The sequence below is a fragment of the Diplotaxodon limnothrissa genome, linkage group LG3 (assembly GCF_057381915.1).
Source record: "Diplotaxodon limnothrissa isolate DT_005_m linkage group LG3, D_limnothrissa_male_GT1.1, whole genome shotgun sequence".
Lineage (NCBI taxonomy): Eukaryota > Metazoa > Chordata > Actinopteri > Cichliformes > Cichlidae > Diplotaxodon > Diplotaxodon limnothrissa.
The window spans coordinates 28,141,118-28,162,727 of NC_140598.1; the positions used below are offsets into that span (position 1 = coordinate 28,141,118).

At 42.1% G+C, this 21,610-nt stretch overlaps 3 protein-coding genes across 4 annotated transcripts in view; 2 read left to right on the forward strand and 1 right to left on the reverse strand.

Annotated features, from left to right (window-relative positions):
- LOC146635172 (neural cell adhesion molecule L1-like) overlaps window positions 1-21,610 on the reverse strand; it is a 640,298-nt gene that overhangs the window by 587,449 nt on the left and 31,239 nt on the right. Inside the window, exon 3 of the mRNA XM_085350050.1 lies at window positions 14,079-14,093. Coding sequence (XP_085206176.1) covers window positions 14,079-14,093 — 15 coding nt within the window. The remainder of the gene's footprint in view (window positions 1-14,078; window positions 14,094-21,610) is intronic.
- Window positions 937-4,567, forward strand: LOC146635208 (coxsackievirus and adenovirus receptor-like). The gene is made up of 3 exons (XM_085349840.1): window positions 937-1,003; window positions 3,731-4,084; window positions 4,323-4,567. Exons 1-3 carry the CDS (start codon window positions 937-939, stop codon window positions 4,565-4,567), a joined length of 666 nt encoding a protein of 221 aa, XP_085205966.1.
- Window positions 17,351-20,427, forward strand: LOC146635209 (low affinity immunoglobulin gamma Fc region receptor II-like). Of its 2 annotated transcripts, none has more exons than XM_085345721.1 (6): window positions 17,351-17,381; window positions 19,154-19,189; window positions 19,405-19,668; window positions 19,748-19,993; window positions 20,062-20,267; window positions 20,332-20,427. In XM_085345721.1, the coding sequence occupies exons 1-6, from the start codon at window positions 17,351-17,353 to the stop codon at window positions 20,425-20,427; spliced, it is 879 nt and encodes a 292-aa protein (XP_085201847.1). The 2 variants fall into 2 exon arrangements, with proteins under 2 accessions (XP_085201847.1, XP_085201849.1); XM_085345723.1 differs by having other exon boundaries at window positions 20,062-20,241; window positions 20,324-20,427.

A 21,610-nucleotide genomic window follows, 5' to 3' on the forward strand; every position in this document is an offset into this window, starting at 1 on the left:
GGCGATCGTAGTATTTTGTGTGAAGGGACAAATGCCTATTAGGGGCGATCGTGGCTCAAGAGTTGGGAGTTTGCCTTGTAATCGGAAGGTTCGAGCCCCGGCTTGGACGGTCTCGGTCGTTGTGTTCTTGGGCAAGACACTTCCCCCGTTGCCTACTGGTGGTGGTCAGAGCCAGTGTCCGGCAGCCTCGCCTCTGTCAGTGCGCCCCAGGGTACCAAAAGCTGTCAGACTTTATCTGACACAATCTAAAAAAGAAAATCACATCAATCACAAACAGGAAATGTACTGAGTTACTCTCCTGTACTCTGATTACTGTTATGAATGTTTTCTCTGTGTGTGTTTCTGCTGCTTCTTTGTCCTCACTGTAAACAGATGTACTGAGAGACTCCTGCACTGATGTTTCATAGGAAAGTCCAAACAGTCTCACTGGTTCTCCATAAAGAACAAAGATTTGCTCTCTGTGGCTCCAACACAACTTAAAGACAATCAAAGGTGGACAAAGTTCTCCAGAACAGCTGTGGTTTTATGGAGGCTACAGCTAAATGCTGCCTCCTCCATAGTACTATATACATTTTATACAGTGACGTCATGCTGAAGTCCTTTGGCTGATGAGTGTAGCCAAAGGTTATGTTTGTGTTGTTCTGTGGAGATCATTCAAGAACTGCACCTGTCCTGCTCTTTAAAGATGACACATGTTCTGATCCTCCTCCATGCTACCAAACATCACTCTAATGTGACTTCTTTAAGAGAACTGATACAGAAGCGTCAAGTTTGAGCGACTATATTATAGACAAATCGTTCAGCTTTATTTAATCCTTAAATTTAATCTCATGTAGTCAGATTTGAAACTCAATTTCTGTTATTCTATCATAGAAAATACCAACAGGCTGAGACATTTATGACACTCAACGTGTTGGATCAGCAGACCTGGACAACATGGAAATACCTGCTGTAACTGCGTTGGCTTTGCTGTTTGTCGGCGTCTTCACATTTGTCACTGCAGGTGAGATTTATAAACCGAAGCATGTTCTTAGTAAGAAAAATAAACAGTATCTGCCTCGTTTACACATTACTTCCCAAATAATTATTTTCATATTTCATATTAAGTTTGTTTATGTCTGTGAAGGCATCATGAGGTCTGGTGGCATCAGTGTGGATGTAAGTGCTTGGTCAAGTGCAGCTTTTACCACAGAGACAAAGATGTCTGCGTCAGTGTGATGTAGTTTCAGGGGTCAGTATACAGCTACAAAGCTTTTTCTTCATGTTCTACAGTATAAATTTAACCTGTGCAGTTGCATGTAAAACAACAATTGTATTTTTTGTAGATATTGTCATAGAAAGCTCTGCATCAACCCTCTGAGGTACCCAAGGGGAATCACAGTTACTGCTCAGCCTGTGCCCAAAAGAATAGAATAGAATAGAATAGAAAAAAAACTTTATAATCCCACAGATGAGAAATTTCGGTGTTACAGAGCCTTTAAAGCAAAGGAAAATAAAATATAAAAGGGGGGGGGGGGGGGGGTCCTATAAACATAAGCAACCGAAGTTCGTATATACAGGTAACAGTGTACAGAATATGTAAAGCAAAATTTTAGAAAATTGTTCGGAGATATGTATAAAATGTACAGGGTAATGTATAAAATCTATAGAGCTATTTATAAAATGTACAGTAAACAAACAAGCTGGTGAGTAAGATGACCAAAAGAATGTTAAACTGTATTATAGAGTCTGACAGCTGCTGGTAAGAATGACCTGCGGTAGTGAGCACTTGACATATTTTACCTACATAACCCGCCAGGAGGTTACTGACGTCCATTCATTCATTTGCTGATCAGAGAATACAAATGATTGAATCAGTGGATTGATTAGTTATGATGCTTCCTGTGGAGAGAACAGAAACTGTGTACGTGGCGGTTCTGTTCTCCTAATCTTAAGGAGCTTCATTATTCCTTTATTGCGCAGTGTAGTACAGGGACTATCAGTTGTTTATCAGACCATCTGTTCAGTTGTACGATACAGTTTGCATTAGTTATGGCCTTTGCTTTATTGATTATCATAAATTTATGTGTGTGTCTGTGTGTGTGTGTGTTTGGGGGGGGTTACAGAAAAACATGCATCACAAATATATAGCAAACGAGCGCAACGCCCCCTGCTGGACATAGAATAGAATAAACCTTTAATATCTGACCTGCAGTCAGCTGAGACTGAAGAAGTCACTTGGATGAGTGACGAAACATTTCTCCCACAAAACGCTACGTCCAGATGAACAGAATCAACAATATCCCGCGAATGAGAAATTTGGCCGTCGCACAGCTCTTATAGCAAGATGAATATGACATTTAGAAGGAAGACACAAAGTGGTCTTATATACATAAGCAACCGTATGCACAGATAAAAATGTACAGAGATTTGTACATGTAAGTGTGGGGGGTGTATGGATGCTCCTGGTGAAATAAACAGTGTACAAACAAGCTGCAAATAAGTAGCAGCAATAAAAAACATGGGATCCGTCAATTAAACAGGTGATGAGTAAGATAACAGTGTTAAACTGTGTTATAGAGTCTGACAGGTGCTGGTAAGAATGACCTGCAGCAGCGCTCCTTCCTACACTGTGGGTGTAAAAGTCTCCTGCTGAACGAGCTGCTCAGAGCTCGTACAGTCTCATGCAGGGGGTGGGAGGTGTTGTCCATGATGGATGTTAGCTTACACAACATCCTCTCTCCCCAACCTGCTCAATGGACTTCAGCGGAAAGTCCAGCACAGAGCTGGCCCTTCTGACCAGTTTTTTGAGTTTCCTCCCATCCCTCTCTGCCATTCCACCACCCCAGCAGCAGCATAGAAAATAGCAGACACCACCACAGTGTCCTAAGTGTCCTTAGGAGAGTCCTGTTCACCCCAAAGGATCTCAGCCGTAGCAGATGGAGACGACTTAGACCCTTTTTGTAAAGTGTATGTGTGCTTGTAGACCAATCCAGTTTGTTATTGAGGTGAATACCCAGTTATTTGTACTCCTCTACCGTATCAAACCCTGGATGTTTACTGGTGTAATAGCGGGTGGCTCCTTGCTGAAGTCAATCACCAGCTCCTTCGTCTTGCTGGCATTGATGCGAAGATGGTTCTGTTCTGTTAATCTGGACGTAGCATTTATAGATGAACAGAATCAACCTTTTGGGATTTATTTACCTGGATGATTGAGCATCCTTCAAAACTCTCAGCCTGTGCTGTCAAAGTGTGACATTTTTGGCTTTTTAAAAAATGTTCTCCAAACTAACTAACAAAAATTCTTGCACATAATTAAAAAAAAAAAAGTAACTACAGGTTGTCCTTTAACAAGAAGAGAATACTTCACTGTCAACAGGACTACAGTATCAGCAGATCTGCTGATGCAAGGAGGTCGGGGTGCCTTTACACTGCAATGCATTGGTAGCATTTGCCCTGATGCTGACAGTCACAATGAACAATTCACATTTTCTCCTCTTTCTACTTATTTCCAGTCTCGAGTCTTGGCACCTCCTCTTTATTACCTCACCATAGGCACACTCAGTGCCATCAACTATCTCATGCGTTAAAGAGAAAGCCTCCCAAATAAGTTAGAATTAAAAATAAATGATTAGTGATAACAGAGAAAAACATAGTCTGCAACTCTGCTTTTTGGTGTTTCCACCTTGTTCAGGTGAACAGTTGTACTTCGACCTTTCACTTCTCTGCTCTGTGTTGTTTCCTCTTTCAGAACAGAAAAACATCAAAGCTGAGTCTGGACAGGACGTCACTCTGCCATGTCGAGCTCCAAACAACAACACCATAGTTGTGGAGTGGAGAAGAGCTGACTTGGATGAGTATGTCCTTTTGTACAGAGATGAGGGGTCTGTACTTGAAGAGCAGCATCCATCTTTTAAGAACCGGGTGGATCTGCTGGACAGATGGATGAAGGATGGAGACGTGTCTTTGATTGTGAAGGATGTGACGATTAATGACACTGGAACATACGAGTGTCATGTCGTCCAGAGAGAACCCAGCCTCAAGAAGAGACTCATTAACAACAAGCCTATCTGTATCATGGACGTGAGAGTTGTTGATCCTCCAGGTGAGTGAGTAGAGTTGAGTGTGTGTGTGATCAGAGGTGAAGCTGCTTCCTGGTTGTTGATGTTTGTTTCTAAAGATGTTGTTGATGAGACTTTGTAGAAAGCAGCTGGTCTGAGTGATGTGATCAGAGTGCAGTAGATAATGTCTGACAGCAGTTTGAAGAGGAAATGGATTCTGTTCTGTTCTTCACTCATCACCTACCTGACAGCTGACACCTCACACCTGTTTCTCCCCTGCAGGTCAGCCAGGAGGACACACAGAGGATGGAGGGAAGGAGGATGGAGGGAAGGAGGATGGAGGGAAGAAGGATGGAGGGAAGGAGGCTGGAGGGAAGGAGGATGGATCTGTTGGACTGGTCTTTGGTCTGTCAGTTTCTGCTGTGCTTCTTGTTGCTGCTGTTGTTGGTTGTCTCATCTACAGAAAACATAAACAACAGCAGAGTCAGGATTCATACCAGCCTCCAGTTGAAATGCAGCCTGTTTGAAATCTTTGGAGAAAATGGATGTGGTAACGTCTTTCAGTTCTTATGATTATGGTGATCTGTGATGGTTTAAAAAACAAACAAATCAACAAGAAAAAAAACTGCCACTGTGATTCAGAATGGCAAAAATCCAAAGTAATTAAAAAGAATACTATTGCCATAGTAACTAAGATATGTGACAGTCTAAATTAAGATCCAATAAAATAAGTATGTCTATAGGAGATATGGTTCATATTTGCTGAACTGACAATTTTTGCCCCAGTAATGTTTTTGAGTTTTAATTATTTTCACAGCAAAGAGTATATCTATGTTTACTGTAAACCTTTAAAATAGATTGCTGACAGTTTTTATATCAGCTATAAAGAGAGATATCATCATGATCATATCACTGACTATTTTGATGAGTTTCTCATCCCTAAAATTATTTTTGTCTAAATTAACATTTATTTCTTGACTCTCAACATTTTTTTGCAGTTTGCTTCCTGCAAATTTGTGATTTATTCTCAGAAATCACCCCTCATTCCCTTTAAGTGCATCATATCAGTAAAGTCGTATCTAAAATAAAAGTGCTGTCTGCTACACAGACACACATATGTGTCAATTGATGCATTCAAATAAAATCTTACTAGCAGACTTAACAAAACTGGAGCAAAGAATCAGATTTAGTTGATTTTTTTCTGTTTAATCAAAACATGAAATTACATTTTCATGCAGCTTTCATGCTGAATTAACATAAAAAGAAAAAAATTGTATAGAAATATTATGGATTTTATGAATCACATTCCTGGTTTGAAAACAGTGAAAGCTGCACATATTAATCTCTGAAGGTTTTTGAATTATTATAAAATTATTTTGTTATTTTTTTGTGGTACATCTATATTTGATCATTAAAGCATTGAAGCTTAGAAAACACTCAAGCACTTTGACAATTTTGTTATCGTGATTTTCTGCTGGCTGGGTGCAGCCATTAAAACAGAGAAGCAACACTGCCACCACGAGGTGAAACTTGAACTTGACACCTGACAGCTCTTATCAAACAAACTGCCATTAAAAGAAGACATTCACACATTTTTTTAAACATTAAAAAAGACCAATATTTTTGATCTCATGCGTTTTATTGTAGCAGGAACTGAGAATTATTCATTCTTTAATCTACTCCCGTGCATTTTTTGTGAGTCAGTGAGAAATGTAACCTCAGCTTCCAGTTAGCTGACAGGAGTGGAACCTGCTGTGATCTACTGAAAGGCCACTCTGAGCTCAGAGTAAATGTATTATGCTTTGTAGTCAAAATCCTTTTGACTACACACTTCCACCACATACATATGTAATTTAGAATCACCAGTTAACCTAACATGCACACGTGTGAACTGTGGGCCGAAGATGAACACGTGAGGAAGCACACACAAAAAGACCCCAACTGACATTTTAACCATCGCTAACTACTCCACCAGCATCCCAACCAGTTACAGATCTTTTCTTTATGTCAAGGCCCTCTCTGACCTCTGCTAGTATGGCCTCTGCTCTTTCTATGTACAGTATATGATCACTCATATGCTGTTTAATTGTTTCACTGGCTGCGGATTCCCCATGGTCCTCCATGTGCACGTAATACATTCTTTTATATTTAAGTAAACTTTGTGTGTGAACTCCCCGCTTGTCACCTACTTTCAGACAGCTTGTTACACGCATTTAAGACTCAAACTATTGATTCTGGTCTCCAGCCAAGCCTTTCAACCCGGACTATGAAGTTTCACTGTTTAAAAGTGGAAAATGTCATTTTCTGTACATTAACATGAAACAGTACATCTATAAGAGCTCATGTGGAAAATAGTGTTCAGAGAAATCACAATAAGGGATCAAACTCTTGTCTGGAAACAGAAAAAAATGGAGAAAGTGTGTTTGCAACGTGAATCAACAGATTAAAAGTCTTGACTGTGTAGTGCCTCTACTCAGGACCAGTACAATATCAATTCAAATAGAGACCCCAGACATTTACTGAAGCTAGGTTCAGAAGGTTTTGATTTCACACAAGGGGCTTAAGTGAACAATTAAGGACCAATTTGTCTCAGTAAAACTCCTAAACACTCACAATTGCACAATCAATTGCAGTAAACAAAGTTTGCACAGTAATAGTGCTTTTTAAAAAGAAAATAAAAAATACAATAAAATAAGAAGCTAATGAAAATACTTAAATTGGTGCTCCCTTAACTGAGTGCCAATAGAAGCAAATTAAAGTTTTCCCATCCTGTAGTATGAATTGTCCTTTAGAGTAAACCCAAACTATTGTCAACTACCTGGGTAGGACTGATAGGGCTCATTTGATATCCAAGGTATGGCTTGAATCATTTCTTCAAAGACTTTCCGATCGCATGGTTGGCATGGTCACCTTCCGGATCAATTACTGCAAATCTCTTCTTTTTTGTCTTAGTCAAAAGTCCATCTATGAACTTCAACGTGCCCACAACTCTGCTGCCTGTATTATCACCAGGACGCCTTCTATTCACCACGTCACCCCTGTACTGCAGCAGCTCCATTTACTTCCAGTCAGATATTACATCAATTTCAACATACTCTTGTATACATTTAATGCTATTCATCATCCCTTCATACCACGCTGATATGGTTCAGATCACCATTACTTCTCAGAGTTTTAGATCCTCGTCCTCTCTTTCTTTTTCCATCCCGTCCCCTCATTTAGCCACCATGGGGTGCAGGACTTTGGAACTCCCTTCCTCTTGATATAAGAAAATATCACTTCCCTCTCTCTTTTAAGTCTAAACTCAAAACTCACCCTTTCATAATAACCTATTAATGACTGCCAGCCCTGGCAGTTGCCGTTGTAGGGCCACTTCTTAGTTGCACGTTCTCATAAAAAACTTGTCTATGTGGTGTCTTCAGGGATGCTGCGGTGTATAAGGAGAAGCTGGATTTGGAGGAGTCTGCTGTCCTAGGCTACATTAGTAAGTGTGTGGAGGATGTTACCACCATCAAGTCTGTGATGTGCTATCCAAACCAGAAACCCTGGCTGAATGCAGGAGTCCGTGCCCTGCTGAAGCCGGGGACGCCACCTTCAGGTCTGGTGATGCACAGAGACTCTGGTTAGCAGAGAACTGACTGCAGGTGTAACAAGAGCCAAAGCCATATACGCACAGAAGATTCACGGTCATCTTTCTTCCCAGGACCCACAGTATGTGGAGGGGTATCAAGTGCAACACTGACTACAAAACCAGGGATGTACAATGCCCCAGGACCCTTCTCTGCCTGAGACTCTCAACCGCTTCTACGCCCACTTTGAGGACCCTTTAAATACAACTAACTTGTTGACAAATTACTAACCCTGGGACTGAGCTCCTCTCTTTGTAACTGAGTCCTGGACTTCCTGACTACAAACTGCAGTCTGTGAGGATCCACAATGTCTCCTCATCTTCCAGAGTCCTCAGCACTGGCTCCCCTCAGGGCTGTGAGCTAAGTCCCCTCCTGTTTACGCTGCTTACATGTGACTGCTCGCCCAACCATCCAGGCTGTCATATTGTAAAGTTTGTGGACGTCACAGCTGTGGTTGGTTGCATCACAAACAATGATGAGACTGGCTTCAGGAAGGAAGTGGAACTCTTGGAGGACTGGTGCAACCAAAACGATCTCTGTTTAAATGAGAAGAACACAAAGGAGATGATTGTGGACTTCAGGAGGGGAAGACACACACACACAATCGGAGGATTTGTAGTCAAAGTAGTACCCAGCTAGAAGTACCTGAGTACGTACCTGGATAGCAGCCTCACCTGGAAAAATAACACTTTCAGCCTGATCAGTAAAGTTACTTCCTGAGGAGGTTGAAGCGTGCAGGAAATGAGAGCTCAGTCCTCATCTCCTTTTACAGCTGTGCGGTGGAGAGTGTTCTGTGCTCTGGCATCAGTGCGTGGCACGGAAACTGCACCGTGGCAGAGAGGAAAGCTCTACAGGGTGGTGAAGGCTGCTCAGAGAGTTGTCGGAGGCAGCCTCCCAACAGTCACATATATAGCTCCAGATGCAGGAAGAGGGCCGCCTGTATCATGAAGGACCCCACTCACCCAGCACGCACACTCTTTATCCCGCTCCCCTCAGGCAGGAGGCTGAGGAGCATCACATGCAAACCCACCACTTCTCAATGCATAAATGGACAAGAACTGATATTGTAGCACCTTAACCATTATTGACACTTATTATCACTTTATCAATGCAGGTCATCGTGCCCTTTGCTGCTAAAGTATTTCTTTACACCTATATTTATACCTACACTCTAAACCCATACTCCATACTGGTACTCAGGTTGTTACACTTACTTATAGTATTATTTATTGTATTGTTTTATTACTTGTCATTTCTGTTTGTTCAAAAAAAAAAAAAATTATTTATTACTTAAAAAAAATCTTTTTCGTCATTATTTTTGTTTCTTTTCATTCCGGGACCATGTGTACACAATTTTGTTCCACCTCATGTTGACATGTGATGCGAATGTGTTGAATCCTTGAACCTTGTTTATGGGTGAAGCAAAAGCTGTAAAAAACTAGTTTACATAGTTTTAGCTACTTGCAGGATGACATTTAAAGTCTGGAATGAAACACCTGAGTTACAAGTGAAACAACATTTTTCTCCACAGCCCTTAACCGACTCTAACCAGGAAACAGGCTATTCGTCTTAGTAAAGACACACAGATGATCAAACTGAGTTCAGACAACACTATCAGCTTCCTCTGAGTGAGTCCAGCTAAAGGACAGAAAAGCGGAAAACTCCAACACTGCTGCTTGAAGCTGTTGACGGGAGAGGAGCCAGGACTGACTGTACTTCCTATCTGCTGTTTTCAGCTTTACTCACAGAATGGCTTCCAGATCAGAGGAGGATCTTTGCTGTCCAGTGTGTCAGGAGGTCTTTACAGATCCTGTTATTCTGTCATGTAGCCACAGCTTCTGTAAAGACTGTCTGAAGAGATGGTGGAAAGAGAGACCAACACACGAGTGTCCAATTTGTAAGAGAAGGTCTTCAAGGCCAGAACCTCCTTTAAACCGGGCTTTAAAAAACCTGTGTGAGTTGTTCTTACAGGACAGAGATCAGAGAGCTCCAGAGGCTCTCTGCAGTCTGCACTCTGAAAAATTCAAACTCTTCTGTCTGGACCATCAGCAGCCAGTGTGCGTTGTCTGCTGTGCTTCAGACAAACACACCAACCACAGATTCAGACCCATCGATGAGGCTGCACAACAACACAAGAAGGAACTACAGGAAACTCTGGAGGCCTTAAAGAAGAAGTTAAAGATTTGTGAAGACGTTCAAGTGAAGTTTGATCAAACAGCAAAACACATTAAGGTCCAGGCCCGACACACAGAGAGGCAGATTAAGGAGCAGTTTAAGAAGCTTCACCAGTTTCTAGCAGAGGAAGAGGAGGCCAGGCTGGCTGCACTGAGGGAGGAAGAGGAGCAGAAGAGTGGGATGATGAAGGAGAAGATGGAGGCTCTGAGCAGAGAGATAGCAGCTCTTTCAGACACAGTCAGAGCCACAGAGGAGGAGCTGAGAGCTGAAGATGTTTCATTACTGCACAACTACAAGGCTGCAGTGGAAAGAGTCCAGCGCTGTTCACTGCTGGATGATCCACAGCTGCCCTCAGGAGCTCTGATAGACCAGGCCAAACACCTGGGCAACCTGACCTTCAACATCTGGAACAACATGAACGACATGGTCTCCTACACTCCTCTCATTCTGGACCCAAACACTGCTCATCCACAACTCATCCTGTCTAAAGATCTGACCAGTGTGAGACGACGAGAAGAGAGGCAGCAGTTTCCTGATAATCCAGAGAGGTTTGATTATTACATCTCTATCCTGGGCTCTGTGGGCTTTACCTCAGGGACTCACAGCTGGAATATGGAAATTGGAGACAGTGGGTACTGGGTCTGTTAGCAGAATCTGATGAGAGGAAGGGAGATAAACTGTCTGGATTATGGGGAATACGGCACATATTAGATAAATACTACGCAGTCTCACCATTGGCTCCAAAAACTCCTCTCTCAGTTCAGAAGAAGTTCCAGAAAATCAGCGTGAATCTTGACTGGAACAATCGAAAGCTGTTGTTCTATGATCCTGACACTAACACACACATACACACCTTCAATAACACTTTCACTCATAAAATAATTCCATACATTTACACTAATGGTAAAGTGAAGGTGTTGCCGTTGAAGGTGTCAGTGTCAGTGGAGCAGATGAGTTAAGGATGATTTTATTTCTAATCTTGTTTCATGTCAGTGAATTGAATCTGTTAAAGTGCAGCTGTTGTCCTGCTGGTTGTGTCTGGGGGTTTACTAGGGAGGGGTTTCTTGGGTGATCGTTGTCATGACCTGTCCTGAACAGAGTAAAGCAGTGAGGGAATGGTACGCAGTAGGGGGCAGGTGACTGTCCAGGTTAGCTCCTTCAGCCCTGCCACTGACAGCCAATTCCAGCTGCAACTCCACTTCACAGTAATTATAATACTGCACATTGAGATTCCATTACTTGTTGAAGTTACTTGTACCTTCATAAATACCAGTCTGGAAATGTACAAAGCTCAGCTAATAAAATCATATATTTCACATTTGTATTTGGAAATGTTGTCTTCATCGTCTTTGACGTTTAATCTCTTTATCCCTGGAACATAAAGGCCTATTATTTTCTGTAAAATGACGTAAGCGAGTGAAATGTTTATGGCAACAGCTGTGTGCAGATCAAAAATGGATTATATAATGAGTGCGTGAGAGAGTATGACTGTGCAGGGTTTAAAGCGTGGAAGTACTGACCTTACTTTGAGTTTGATTCCTTAAAATGTGACAAAAAGATTAGCGTCCGCTGTTCACTGCGTGGGACGAAAACTTCTTTTTACAGTGAAAAAACCCCTAAACTTCTGAGCAAGCACCGAGTGCGCTGTCACGGGAATATAAAATTCACAGAGAAACTCCTGGATCCTGCCAATGGCCTCTGCAACACACCTCCACCAGGGCAAACCTCCACCTGCCCCACCCATTCTAAACAGGTGAAAATAGAGCAACAGGATCGCTGAGTCTTTGATTTTATTTTTATTTTTTTACTGTGTTTTACTTGTATCTATTTGAAAGACTGAGTGTAAATACAAAAAAACTGTTCAGGGTGTAAATCATATTTTTAAAAAGTAACTAAGTAACTAATTACTTTCAAAAATAAGTAATCAGTAAAGTTATCGGATTACTTTTTTGGGGAAGTAATCAGTAATTATTCGCTGATTCCTTTCAAGTTAGTTGTTGGTCAAGTAACTTGCCCAACACTGATTACAGCTCAGTAACTGTAACAATTATTTTATTTTTACTTTATTCATCATTTTTGATGAATGACCAAAACGAATCTCCTATGTGGCACGTTAGTGACCAGAAATTGCCGTTTAAGGGCCAAATGACCACTAAAATGACCTAAATTTGTTTTTCATTTTGTGCGCGTGTGTGTGCATTTTTGTTAGCTGTAGGGTGCACTAAACACAGTAGAGTGGTTTTTGTAGGCACACTCTCCACAGCTGGAGCAAGTGGTTGCTGTTCTAATCCTGCATTCTACACCTTCTTCTCATTTTGCTGGTAAGGTGAGGGTCACACTGGCTCAGAAGTCCAGGATCACTCTTCATTTGTAGGTTTTAGAGGAATCCCACTCCTGTTAAATTATTTCACGGGACAAAAGCATTGTATTCCAAGACACCCATGAGATTGTAGAAAAGAGGCAGCATATACACGTAGACATTGAGGGCTAACAGGAGGGACTATGCGCTTACCTGCTGCTCTCTGGCAGGCAGCTCCAAGCCCTCCTGGGTTTTAATTGCACCTTAGAACACACATGCATCAACACTACAATGAGCGGGTGGAGGGAGGTTTGGAGTCTTCTCTCACCCCCATTCTCTGCGGCCTGCTGGAGCGGGGGGGCTAGGAGGAGTTGGCCGTCCGACTGCGGTCTGGGGTGTGGGGCCTCCCTGCTGCTGCGGAGTCGGGGCGGTCTGCCTCCCCCCACCGCAGGGAAAAGGGTAACACCACCTGGGTCTGGGTGCAGTTCCCCCCTCCAGGGGCAAGGGTACCTAGACCCGGTTGGTAGAGTACGCTTGGGGAGTGTGATCGTGTATACAGCGTCTCTTTATGTCTGTCTCCACGTCGGTTGAGTGTGGTGTAAGTGCATATGAGAGCATGAGGGTGGGAATGGATGTTTGTATATGTGTGTGCCTGTATGTTTGTATCTATATGTCAGGTTGGGTATCAGACGCCACCTCTCTGGGGACATCTCAGGCCTCCAAACCTTGGAGGGCCTATCTCCACCCACCACCACTTCCCCTGCCGGTGGCGGACTCCCTCAGGTGTAGGTGTGTTGGTGGTTCTTTGTGTCTGGGGGTGGGCGTCCGGGTACACACCGGCTCACTCCTTGGCGGCCGCTTATTGGGGCTCGCTCAGGCCATTTCGGAGGTGGGGTGCCCCCGGCCTCTCGGCCTGGGGCTCGGTCACTCAGGCACAGCTGGCTGCCGGCGGAGCTCACGGGCGCGTCACTGCAACCCCCCCTGGCTTCTGCTCCGCGGCTGCTGAATGAGCCCTCATCTGGGACTCTCCTCAGCTCTTACTAGAACAGTGGCGCGGCTGCCCCTCTGTTGGTCTTCCTTGGTCTCTTGTGCTCTGGGGGCCTCTGGATGTCTGGAGTTTTGATCTCCTCCATACCTGCTTCATACCATAAAGGACAGGGCTGTGGCTCCCCACACTCCCTAGCAGATCATTACATGGAGAAACCTTTGGAATGCAAGCATGCTGATCCACACAGGTATGCACACAGGTGTACACATGGGTATTCACAGACGTGGACTACAGCTTTCTTGGCTGCTGCCTCAAAGCACATTGTGCGCTGTCTATCTTGCGTGCTGCACAATATCGTTTATTATTTAGTAAATATTGATATCTATTGCTAGCTAGTTTATTGTGATGGTGCTTTTTTTTTTTTTCTTATTTTCTTATTATGTTGCTCTTTGTTGTTTGCTTTCTCTTCTGTTTTTTTTTTCTCTCCATACAGGTGATCCAGGTGTTTTGTTTTTTTTGTTTGTTTGTTTGTTTGTTTGTTTGTTTTTCTCTCTTCCCCCCCTTCTCACCGTCTCTTCTCCCCTTTGGTTTTCTTTCTTTCTCTCCCCCTCTTTCTCTCATTCATTCCCCCTGTCCTATTTATTAAAAAAAAAAAAAAGACAAAGGATGAACTGAAGCTCTGCCATCACGTAATGTCGCATACTGCTGTTTCTGATGTTATTTTAAAAAAAAAAAAAAAAAAAGCGAAGCTCTCAATTTACCGGTCGATCTACGTCCCAACCGTCACCTATGGCCACGAGCTGTGGGTAGTGACCGAAAGAACGAGATCGCGGATACAAGCGGCAGAAATGAGCTTCCTCCGAAGGGTGGCTGGCCTCTCCCTTAGAGATAGGGTGAGAAGTTCGGCCATCCGGGAGGGGCTCAGAGTAGAGCAGCTGCTGCTCCACATTGAAAGGAGCCAGCTGAGGTGGTTCGGGCATCTGACCAGGATGCCCCCTGGGCGCCTCCTGGGTGAGGTGTTCCAGGCATGTCCCACTGGGAGGAGGCCAGGACACGCTGGAGAGATTATATCTCTCGGCTGGCCTGGGAACGCCTTGGTGTTCCCCCGGATAAGCTGGAGGAGGTGGCTGGGGAGAGGGAGGTCTGGGCCTCTTTGCTTAGGCTGCTGCCCCCGCGACCCGGCCTCGGATTTAGCGGATGAAGATGGATGAATGGATGGATATTTTCTATTGAATCTTTTGTAAAGCAAATGCCCTGGGGCGCACTGACAGAGGCGAGGCTGCCGGACACTGGCGCCACCAGGCCCTCTGACCTTGTAAACCTTCCGATTACATGACAAACTGCCAACTCTTGAGCCATGATGGCCCCCACCCATGTTTCATTGGGCTAAACAGGAAGAGAGGCCTAAACTTGTGTGTGTCCACTGATTTGGGGTATATTGTGATTTTTATCCGCTACGGTTGCAAATTATACTTTCAGGCATTTTGGAAACATTTATTTTTCCATGAATATGTGTTTTGTAACTGATTTATCTTACTGGGTATTTAAATATTGCCAGTTTTGCAAACAACCGACACAATACTTTATCAGTCCAATGATTTATTTTAGGCTGACAACATTATAAGCTTCAAAACAAATCTAAAGAGTCGGAATCATTGGACTATAGAGATAAAAAAAAACAAAAAACATTCAGTTAGTTTATTTCCTATTACAGGATTTTACAAACATGCAAGTGTAGTGAAAGTTAAAACATCAGAGTCTGGCAACAGCTTGCTGCTTTTACACTGTGACTGTCACAACTGAATCCATGACACAGACAAGTTCTGGTAGGTGAAGCCTCACGCCTGCATTCTTTTTAATGACACTTATTAATGGCAGTAAAACATTCACCAAGGTTGTTTGGCTCAAACACACACATATGTGTGCTTGAGTCTGGGGTGGTTTTGGCTCAGGTGGTAGAGCAGATCAGCTACTGATTGGAAGGTTGGTGGTTTGATCCTTGGCTTCCCCGGTCTGCATGCCCCATATCCTTGGGCAAGATACGAACCCCAAGTTGCATCTCCGATGAGTTCATCGGAGTGTGAGTGGGGTGAATGAGGCATGTTGTATACAGTGTTTTGAGTACTCTGGGAGAGTAGAAAAGTGCTATATAAGAATCAGTCCATCTACCATTCACTATGTCCTGACAACCCTAATAGATGAATGTTGGTTGTCAGGAAATATTGTTGTCCATGGTCTCAGCCCCACTTTACAACTGTGATATTGTTAACTGGAGCTGCTTATGCTGGAGGGTGGGGCCTGGGTGCAGTACAAGCATTAAAAAATAAAAAAGAATTAAATAAAAAAGAAGCTATCTTTCCAGCAGCTGGTGTGTACTGACCTCAGGACACTTACATTTCATTTCATGGTTCTCTTTGTTGTGTAGTGGGAGCTCAGTTGGATGTGTAGCAGTTCTCTGGGGCCTGGGGTCCCATCGTAGTCTCGCACTGGGGCCATCAACATCTGCCAGGTGTAACTTTTTAGATTGATGTATAACAGTGGACAAATTCCAGCAATAAAGCTGCCGCTACTAACCATGTGGATATTTAAAATTAAATAACTTATTGTTGTTAAATAGTAATGAGATATAATATCCAAAAAGTTGGGTAATTGCTCTTTTGCTGAGTTCAATATAGCCTGTCTTCTTTCAGTCCTATTTGTTTTTGTTTGTTTGTTTTTTTACTTACTTCGACAGCTGACAGATAAGAGTCTTCACTCCACATTGGCCACTTTTGGTAGCTAAAACAACGGAAGCGGCACATAAGGACGCTGTCAACAACTTTATTTAGCTGCGTATATACGAATGTAAACCGCATTATTGGCTGGAGCAGCCAGCCAGTCACCGGTCATTTACTGACTCATACTACATAACAGCACAGAAAGAATTGTTACGTATTCATTTTAATTTCAATGCAGGTTAGATTTTTTTGGTGTGCAGCGCAGATTTTCTGTTCGCAGAGACCAGCACTGCGCAATTGCGCACACTTAGAGGTTAGAGGGGACATTGTTGCAGTTATGCTCATAGTGTCTTTTACAATACACATGGACTCTGACTTAAAAATTAGTGCCTAAAATAAAAGCAGGGACTCTGGTCATCATTTCATTGATCATTTTGTGTATTATGATTATGTTCTGGAACTTAAATGTGCATGTTTTTCACAGCACATGGTGAGTGTTTTAATGTTCTGTAATCCATTCTTTCACTGTTTAAGTTTACACTGAACACACAGAAATGGAAATATTAAAAAATGGAAAATAATATGATGCCTTTGATCCATTTAACGTTTTCCCTGGCACAATGGAGGTGGTCTTGAAGCATGCTGGTAATACTGCCTGGGCAAGCAAGAGGTTAAAGATGTCTGTATAGACCCCCTGCTCAGCAAGTGCTCGAAGCACACATTCAGGAATGTTGTCAGGGCCAGCACCTTTGCGAGTGTTGATTCTGCTCAGTGCATTATGGACATCTGTGATGGTAAGAGTGAGTTTTTTCACAGTTTTTTGGGGGTAGTGTTTTCAGGAAGTCAGTGGTGGTCAACCTGCCTGAAGCCTTTCAGCCATGACAGCACATCAGTGGTTAAAGCAGAGAGATGCAATCAGTCAAACAGCATTCGTACCACCTCCAGCTCACTTCCTCTCAGCTGAACTGTGGTCAGCTACAGGAAGATGCAAGTTGTTTCCACGAATCAACAACATGATCAACACAACCAATGTCTAAGATAAAAATTAAATAAATCATTGATGATGATCATTATTGAGATAAGACTAGTTTGCCCTGTAATGACAAAGACATAATCCTGTCAGTAAAGGCACCATGTGGGCGATCTATAAATATCTTTTTTTTGTTATTTACATGTTTTTGGTGGGGATTTGTGTGTGTGTGGTTTCCTGACTGACTTCAGCCACTCACAATGTTTGTTTGTTTGTTTTTTAAAGTCAGTGAAGGGATCTGCTCCCCTTTATGTCAACTAAATTTGTTGGGGCCCATGTCTACAGTCACTTAACAGTCAGTTTGACCATTTTAAAGCTTTTTTTCTCTTGTATTTGTTGCAGTCAGACAAAGAAACTTTGCTTCCGCTAAAAACCACAACACTTACATCCTGTCACAGAGCAGAGGATTACGGTTTGACTTTAACTGACCGTGAACTGGTTAAAGTGTTGACCTGATATCACAGAGAGTAGGATGAAGAACACATCTCTGCTCTGGCTGCTCAGTAAGTACACTGAAATGATTATCTATGAATATCTGTCATTTCTTCAGGAACATGCATTCAGGTTGGATTAGAATAGGACGGCAGTAGATGAGTTTTTATCAAGGACACCAAAAAAAGGAAGAGGGTCAACAGGGAATCAGAATATTTCATAATAAATTAATACAGTGCAGAAAATTGACATGGATACACTGATTTACAGTTTTGTGTACATCCGTCATACAGATGCATGACATTTAGTGTAGCTTAATGTGGTTTTTGTTCAACAGCAATTTTAAAAAAATTCTAAAAGAAGCTACTTTCATAAATATCAGAAGGTATAAAGGTACAAAGATTTCTCTATCCAAAAAGTAAAATTCCTCTGTTTGAATTTCTCAGTTTTTTGTGTATTTGTATCTTGGTTCTGTATTTTGCACTGTTGACATTTAGCTTGTTATTATTTCTTATGGTTCATTGGTCTTTATATCAGTTTACCTGATACTAGTTCCTTTTGCTGTTATTTCAGTTCTTCTGTCCTGATGCTCATTTATTCTGTGTGTCGTGGGTTTGTGGCTTTATTTTTGGTTTTAAGATAGATGTTATGTTTGTGCTCCATAGTCTTTGTTCATGATGTTAGTTTTGCTTTTCTGATGCTTCTTAATTTCTTGTTATGCTTCTAGTTCCTTGACATTTTATGACGAGCCTTTTGTGTTCTTATTCTGTTCATTCAGTCTTGCCTCCATGTTTGTCTTCTCTCTCTATGTTAAATTCACATATGTGAGCTTATCTAGAGAGTATTTTAAATTCAGGGAATTTAAAATAGAAAGTAGCTCGTCCACAGAAGGACTGGTAGCTCCCCTTACGATAAGGGTTCAGATCGCGCGAACAGGTGTGAATGTGAATGTGTGTGTTTAGTTAGTTTGTTTGTTTGCTTGTTTTAATTAATTTTAAATCATGCTTTTTATTTGTTTTTGTTTCTAATGTCTCTGTAAAGCACTTTGAATCACCTTGTTGTTGAATTGTGCTATACAAATAAATTTGCCTTGCCTTGCCTTATCATCTGTTACTTGCTGTTGTATTTTATTTCATTTTGGTTGACTTTTGTCTCTTAAGTCTCTAGTTAATTCACCCTGTTCTTGTTATTCCTGATTTATTCCCACCTTTATACTCTCCCCTTGTCTGTCATCGTGCCTGCAATGCAGTGTGCTCCTGTTTTTTGTGTCTTTCCCTAGATTCCTAGTTTTGTACTCCTGGCTCCAGCACTGCCTTGTTTTGTTTTTTGTATTTTGAACAATTTCAGCATTAAAGCTGTTTTGAGTTTGTTTCCCTTGTTGTGAGTCCAGCATATGTGTCCAACCAACTGTTTTAATGAAAAACCGACTTAATATGTACTACTCGGTAAGTTTATCTATAATAATATAACAACATATGGTACTTAAATCTTTAAAATATCTGGTGTGCAGTGCAATGTTTTAATCCAAGATACAGCTGAGCTGAAGTTGAAAGGTGCAAAACAAAGAAATGCTTAAACATAGTATAAAGTATGTAGAATTTCCATTAACCACTCGAGTAAATGTACTGCTTTACACCGTGTCCCTGCTGATATTAACAGATTATCAGCACTATAGTCCACCACACATGCCTCTGTGTAGGACACGAAAGAGAAAACTGTTTCATCCTTTCTACGCTTATCAGTATCAACTCAGACTGTGTTCTTCACAGTCTGGTGGATTTGTTTTTACTCCTGTTTAGTTAAATGTCAAACTCAAATTAAACTAAGTGTCATTTCTCTTTAGTTCTGATCTCACTGCTGAGCTGCACAACAAACCAAGGTCAGTAACCTTCTTCTGTCACAGTTTAAACCTGACATGAACTGAACCTCACTAAGTGCCTCGTCCTTTTTTGAGCTTTCTTGTAGCATGACATGACAATCATGCAGAAACAGATCACTTCAGCCTGCTAAATACTTAACCCTCATAGGTATAAAGGAAGTAGAGTCACATCATTTATTTTATGTGATAGAAATTACTAAATATTCTCTTCACAGCTCGTCTGACTGTGAGTCCCAGCAGTTCTCAGTTTTTTATTAGAGACTTTGTGTCTCTGAGCTGTGAGGAGGACGACAGCTCTGCTGGATGGACTCTGAGGAGAAACACAAGCAAACAACAGAGGACTCAGTGTGGAGATGGGTGGGGAGAAGCAGCTGGTTCTTCATGTAACATCAGTTACATTTACACATCAGACAGTGGAGTTTACTGGTGTGAGTCCAGAGAGGGTCCCATCAGTAACATGGTTAACCTGACAGTCACTGGTAAGCTGAGTGTGTGGCGTTAGTGTTGATGAAGCTGTGTGTAAATGGATGAAATGCTGTAGTTTGTCTCTGTGTTGAGGTGGATCAGTGATCCTGCAGAGTCCTGTCCTCCCTGTGATGGAGGGAGATGACGTCACTCTGCTCTGTAAAACAAAGACCACTCCCTCCAACCTCCCAGCTGCTTTCTATAAAGATGGCTCCCTCATCAGGAAGCAGCCTACAGGTCACATGACCATCCAGCATGTTTCCAGGTCTGATGAAGGCCTCTACAAGTGTGACATCAGCGGTCATGGAGAGTCTCCATCCAGCTGGATCACTGTCACAGGTGAGGAGCTTCACTCTGATTTCACCTCTTATTTTGTCCATATATTCACTGACCAGAACTCTCTGCAGGGAGACCTACAACCACAACCTTGCCCACCACCTCTACAAATATGTACCCTACCTCTGCTTTGTCCCCTTCCTCCACCACCCTCCCTCTAGTCATCAGGCTGGTCTGTCACCTGGTGGTGTTCTGTCCATACTTCATCTCCACTCTCGTCTTGGTGTCTTTATATCAACACAGAGCCAAAGGTAAGACTCTGAGTATATCCTTGATTATTTATCAAACTCAATTGCTTTTGCCTCAAAAATATCTGATGACCTCATGTTACAGGAAATGACCCCACCGTCATCTTGGCAACAGCAGCCAATCCTGAGCAGAGAATGCCTGAGGACTATGATGATATTGCGGCGGTGACCTCTGAGCATCAGTTCTGAGCTCCATCAAATTGTGGTTATTAGGTCACTGTGACTGAATTTTATGTGACATCACAATGCGAGTCTTTGTTTGTCTGAGCTTTATGAATAAATTTTGATTGTTCTGTCAGCTTTTTTTTACATGTCAGTATAACAGAAAGAGCTTGTTGACATCCTGATGTTGCTGTGGCACATTTTTTTAATTATAGGTTTTATGTTAGCACCAGGCAGGCTTGATCAACAACAACACAAGTACATGTCAGCAGTTAACATGACGCCCGTATCTTTATACTGTGGTAGTAAATGCACATAACCTGTGTTGTTTTCCACAGACTCATGTACATCACAGCCTGCAGACTCTCGTTTGACACTTCTCTGTGTAACTGAAACTTTGAATGTGTCTCTATTTTAGCCATTTGTGGTGTGTTTGCTCTCAGCTTTTTCTGTAGCACCACCACTTACACCTAACTTCCTCTTGACCTGAAGCACCTTCCAAAGCTGTGACCTAGACTCCCCTGGGACCCTAAAACATTTATATTTTAGTAAATCAAAATACAAAGCAGAAGTAGAAAACAGTGTTCTGTGGGAGAAAATGCCTTATTGATGTCATAGGTCTGACGTGAGTGATCTGATTGCTTTGATGGCACAGTAGGTTCATAATAACTCAGATAAGCACTTGTTACAATCAAAGTATGCAGGATAGCATCTATGACAACGTTTACACTACAACAATGTTATAAAATCATGGATCCTTCCTTTTATCAGCAGTTCAGGTTGATGATGGTCATGGTGTAGAGGTGTGGGCCATATTTTCTTGGCACACTTTGTACCCTAACTCTGGCAAAAATGTCAACCCCAGAGTTTTGCAGTCTGAGTATAAGATGAGTATAATTTTCTTTGAGATGGCGTCCATCATATTTTACACAAATTTGCATAGTTTCGTGACTTTGTGGTGGCTCACAGTCTGTTTTGCATGAGCTCAAAGTGTGGTCATAAATATTTTGTAAAAACCTGAGTGTAAAACTCTACCTAACGCACCCCTCCAACAGCCAAACCCATCTGTTCTCGGACTGGATTGTTAAATTTCTGATTGACATGACATTGACCAATCAGCTGAAAGGAAGAAAAATAAAGTCAAAATTTGTACGTCTAAGTTGAAAGCCACATGCAGCCAGGAAACCTGAGCGCAGATGTTTTACATGCA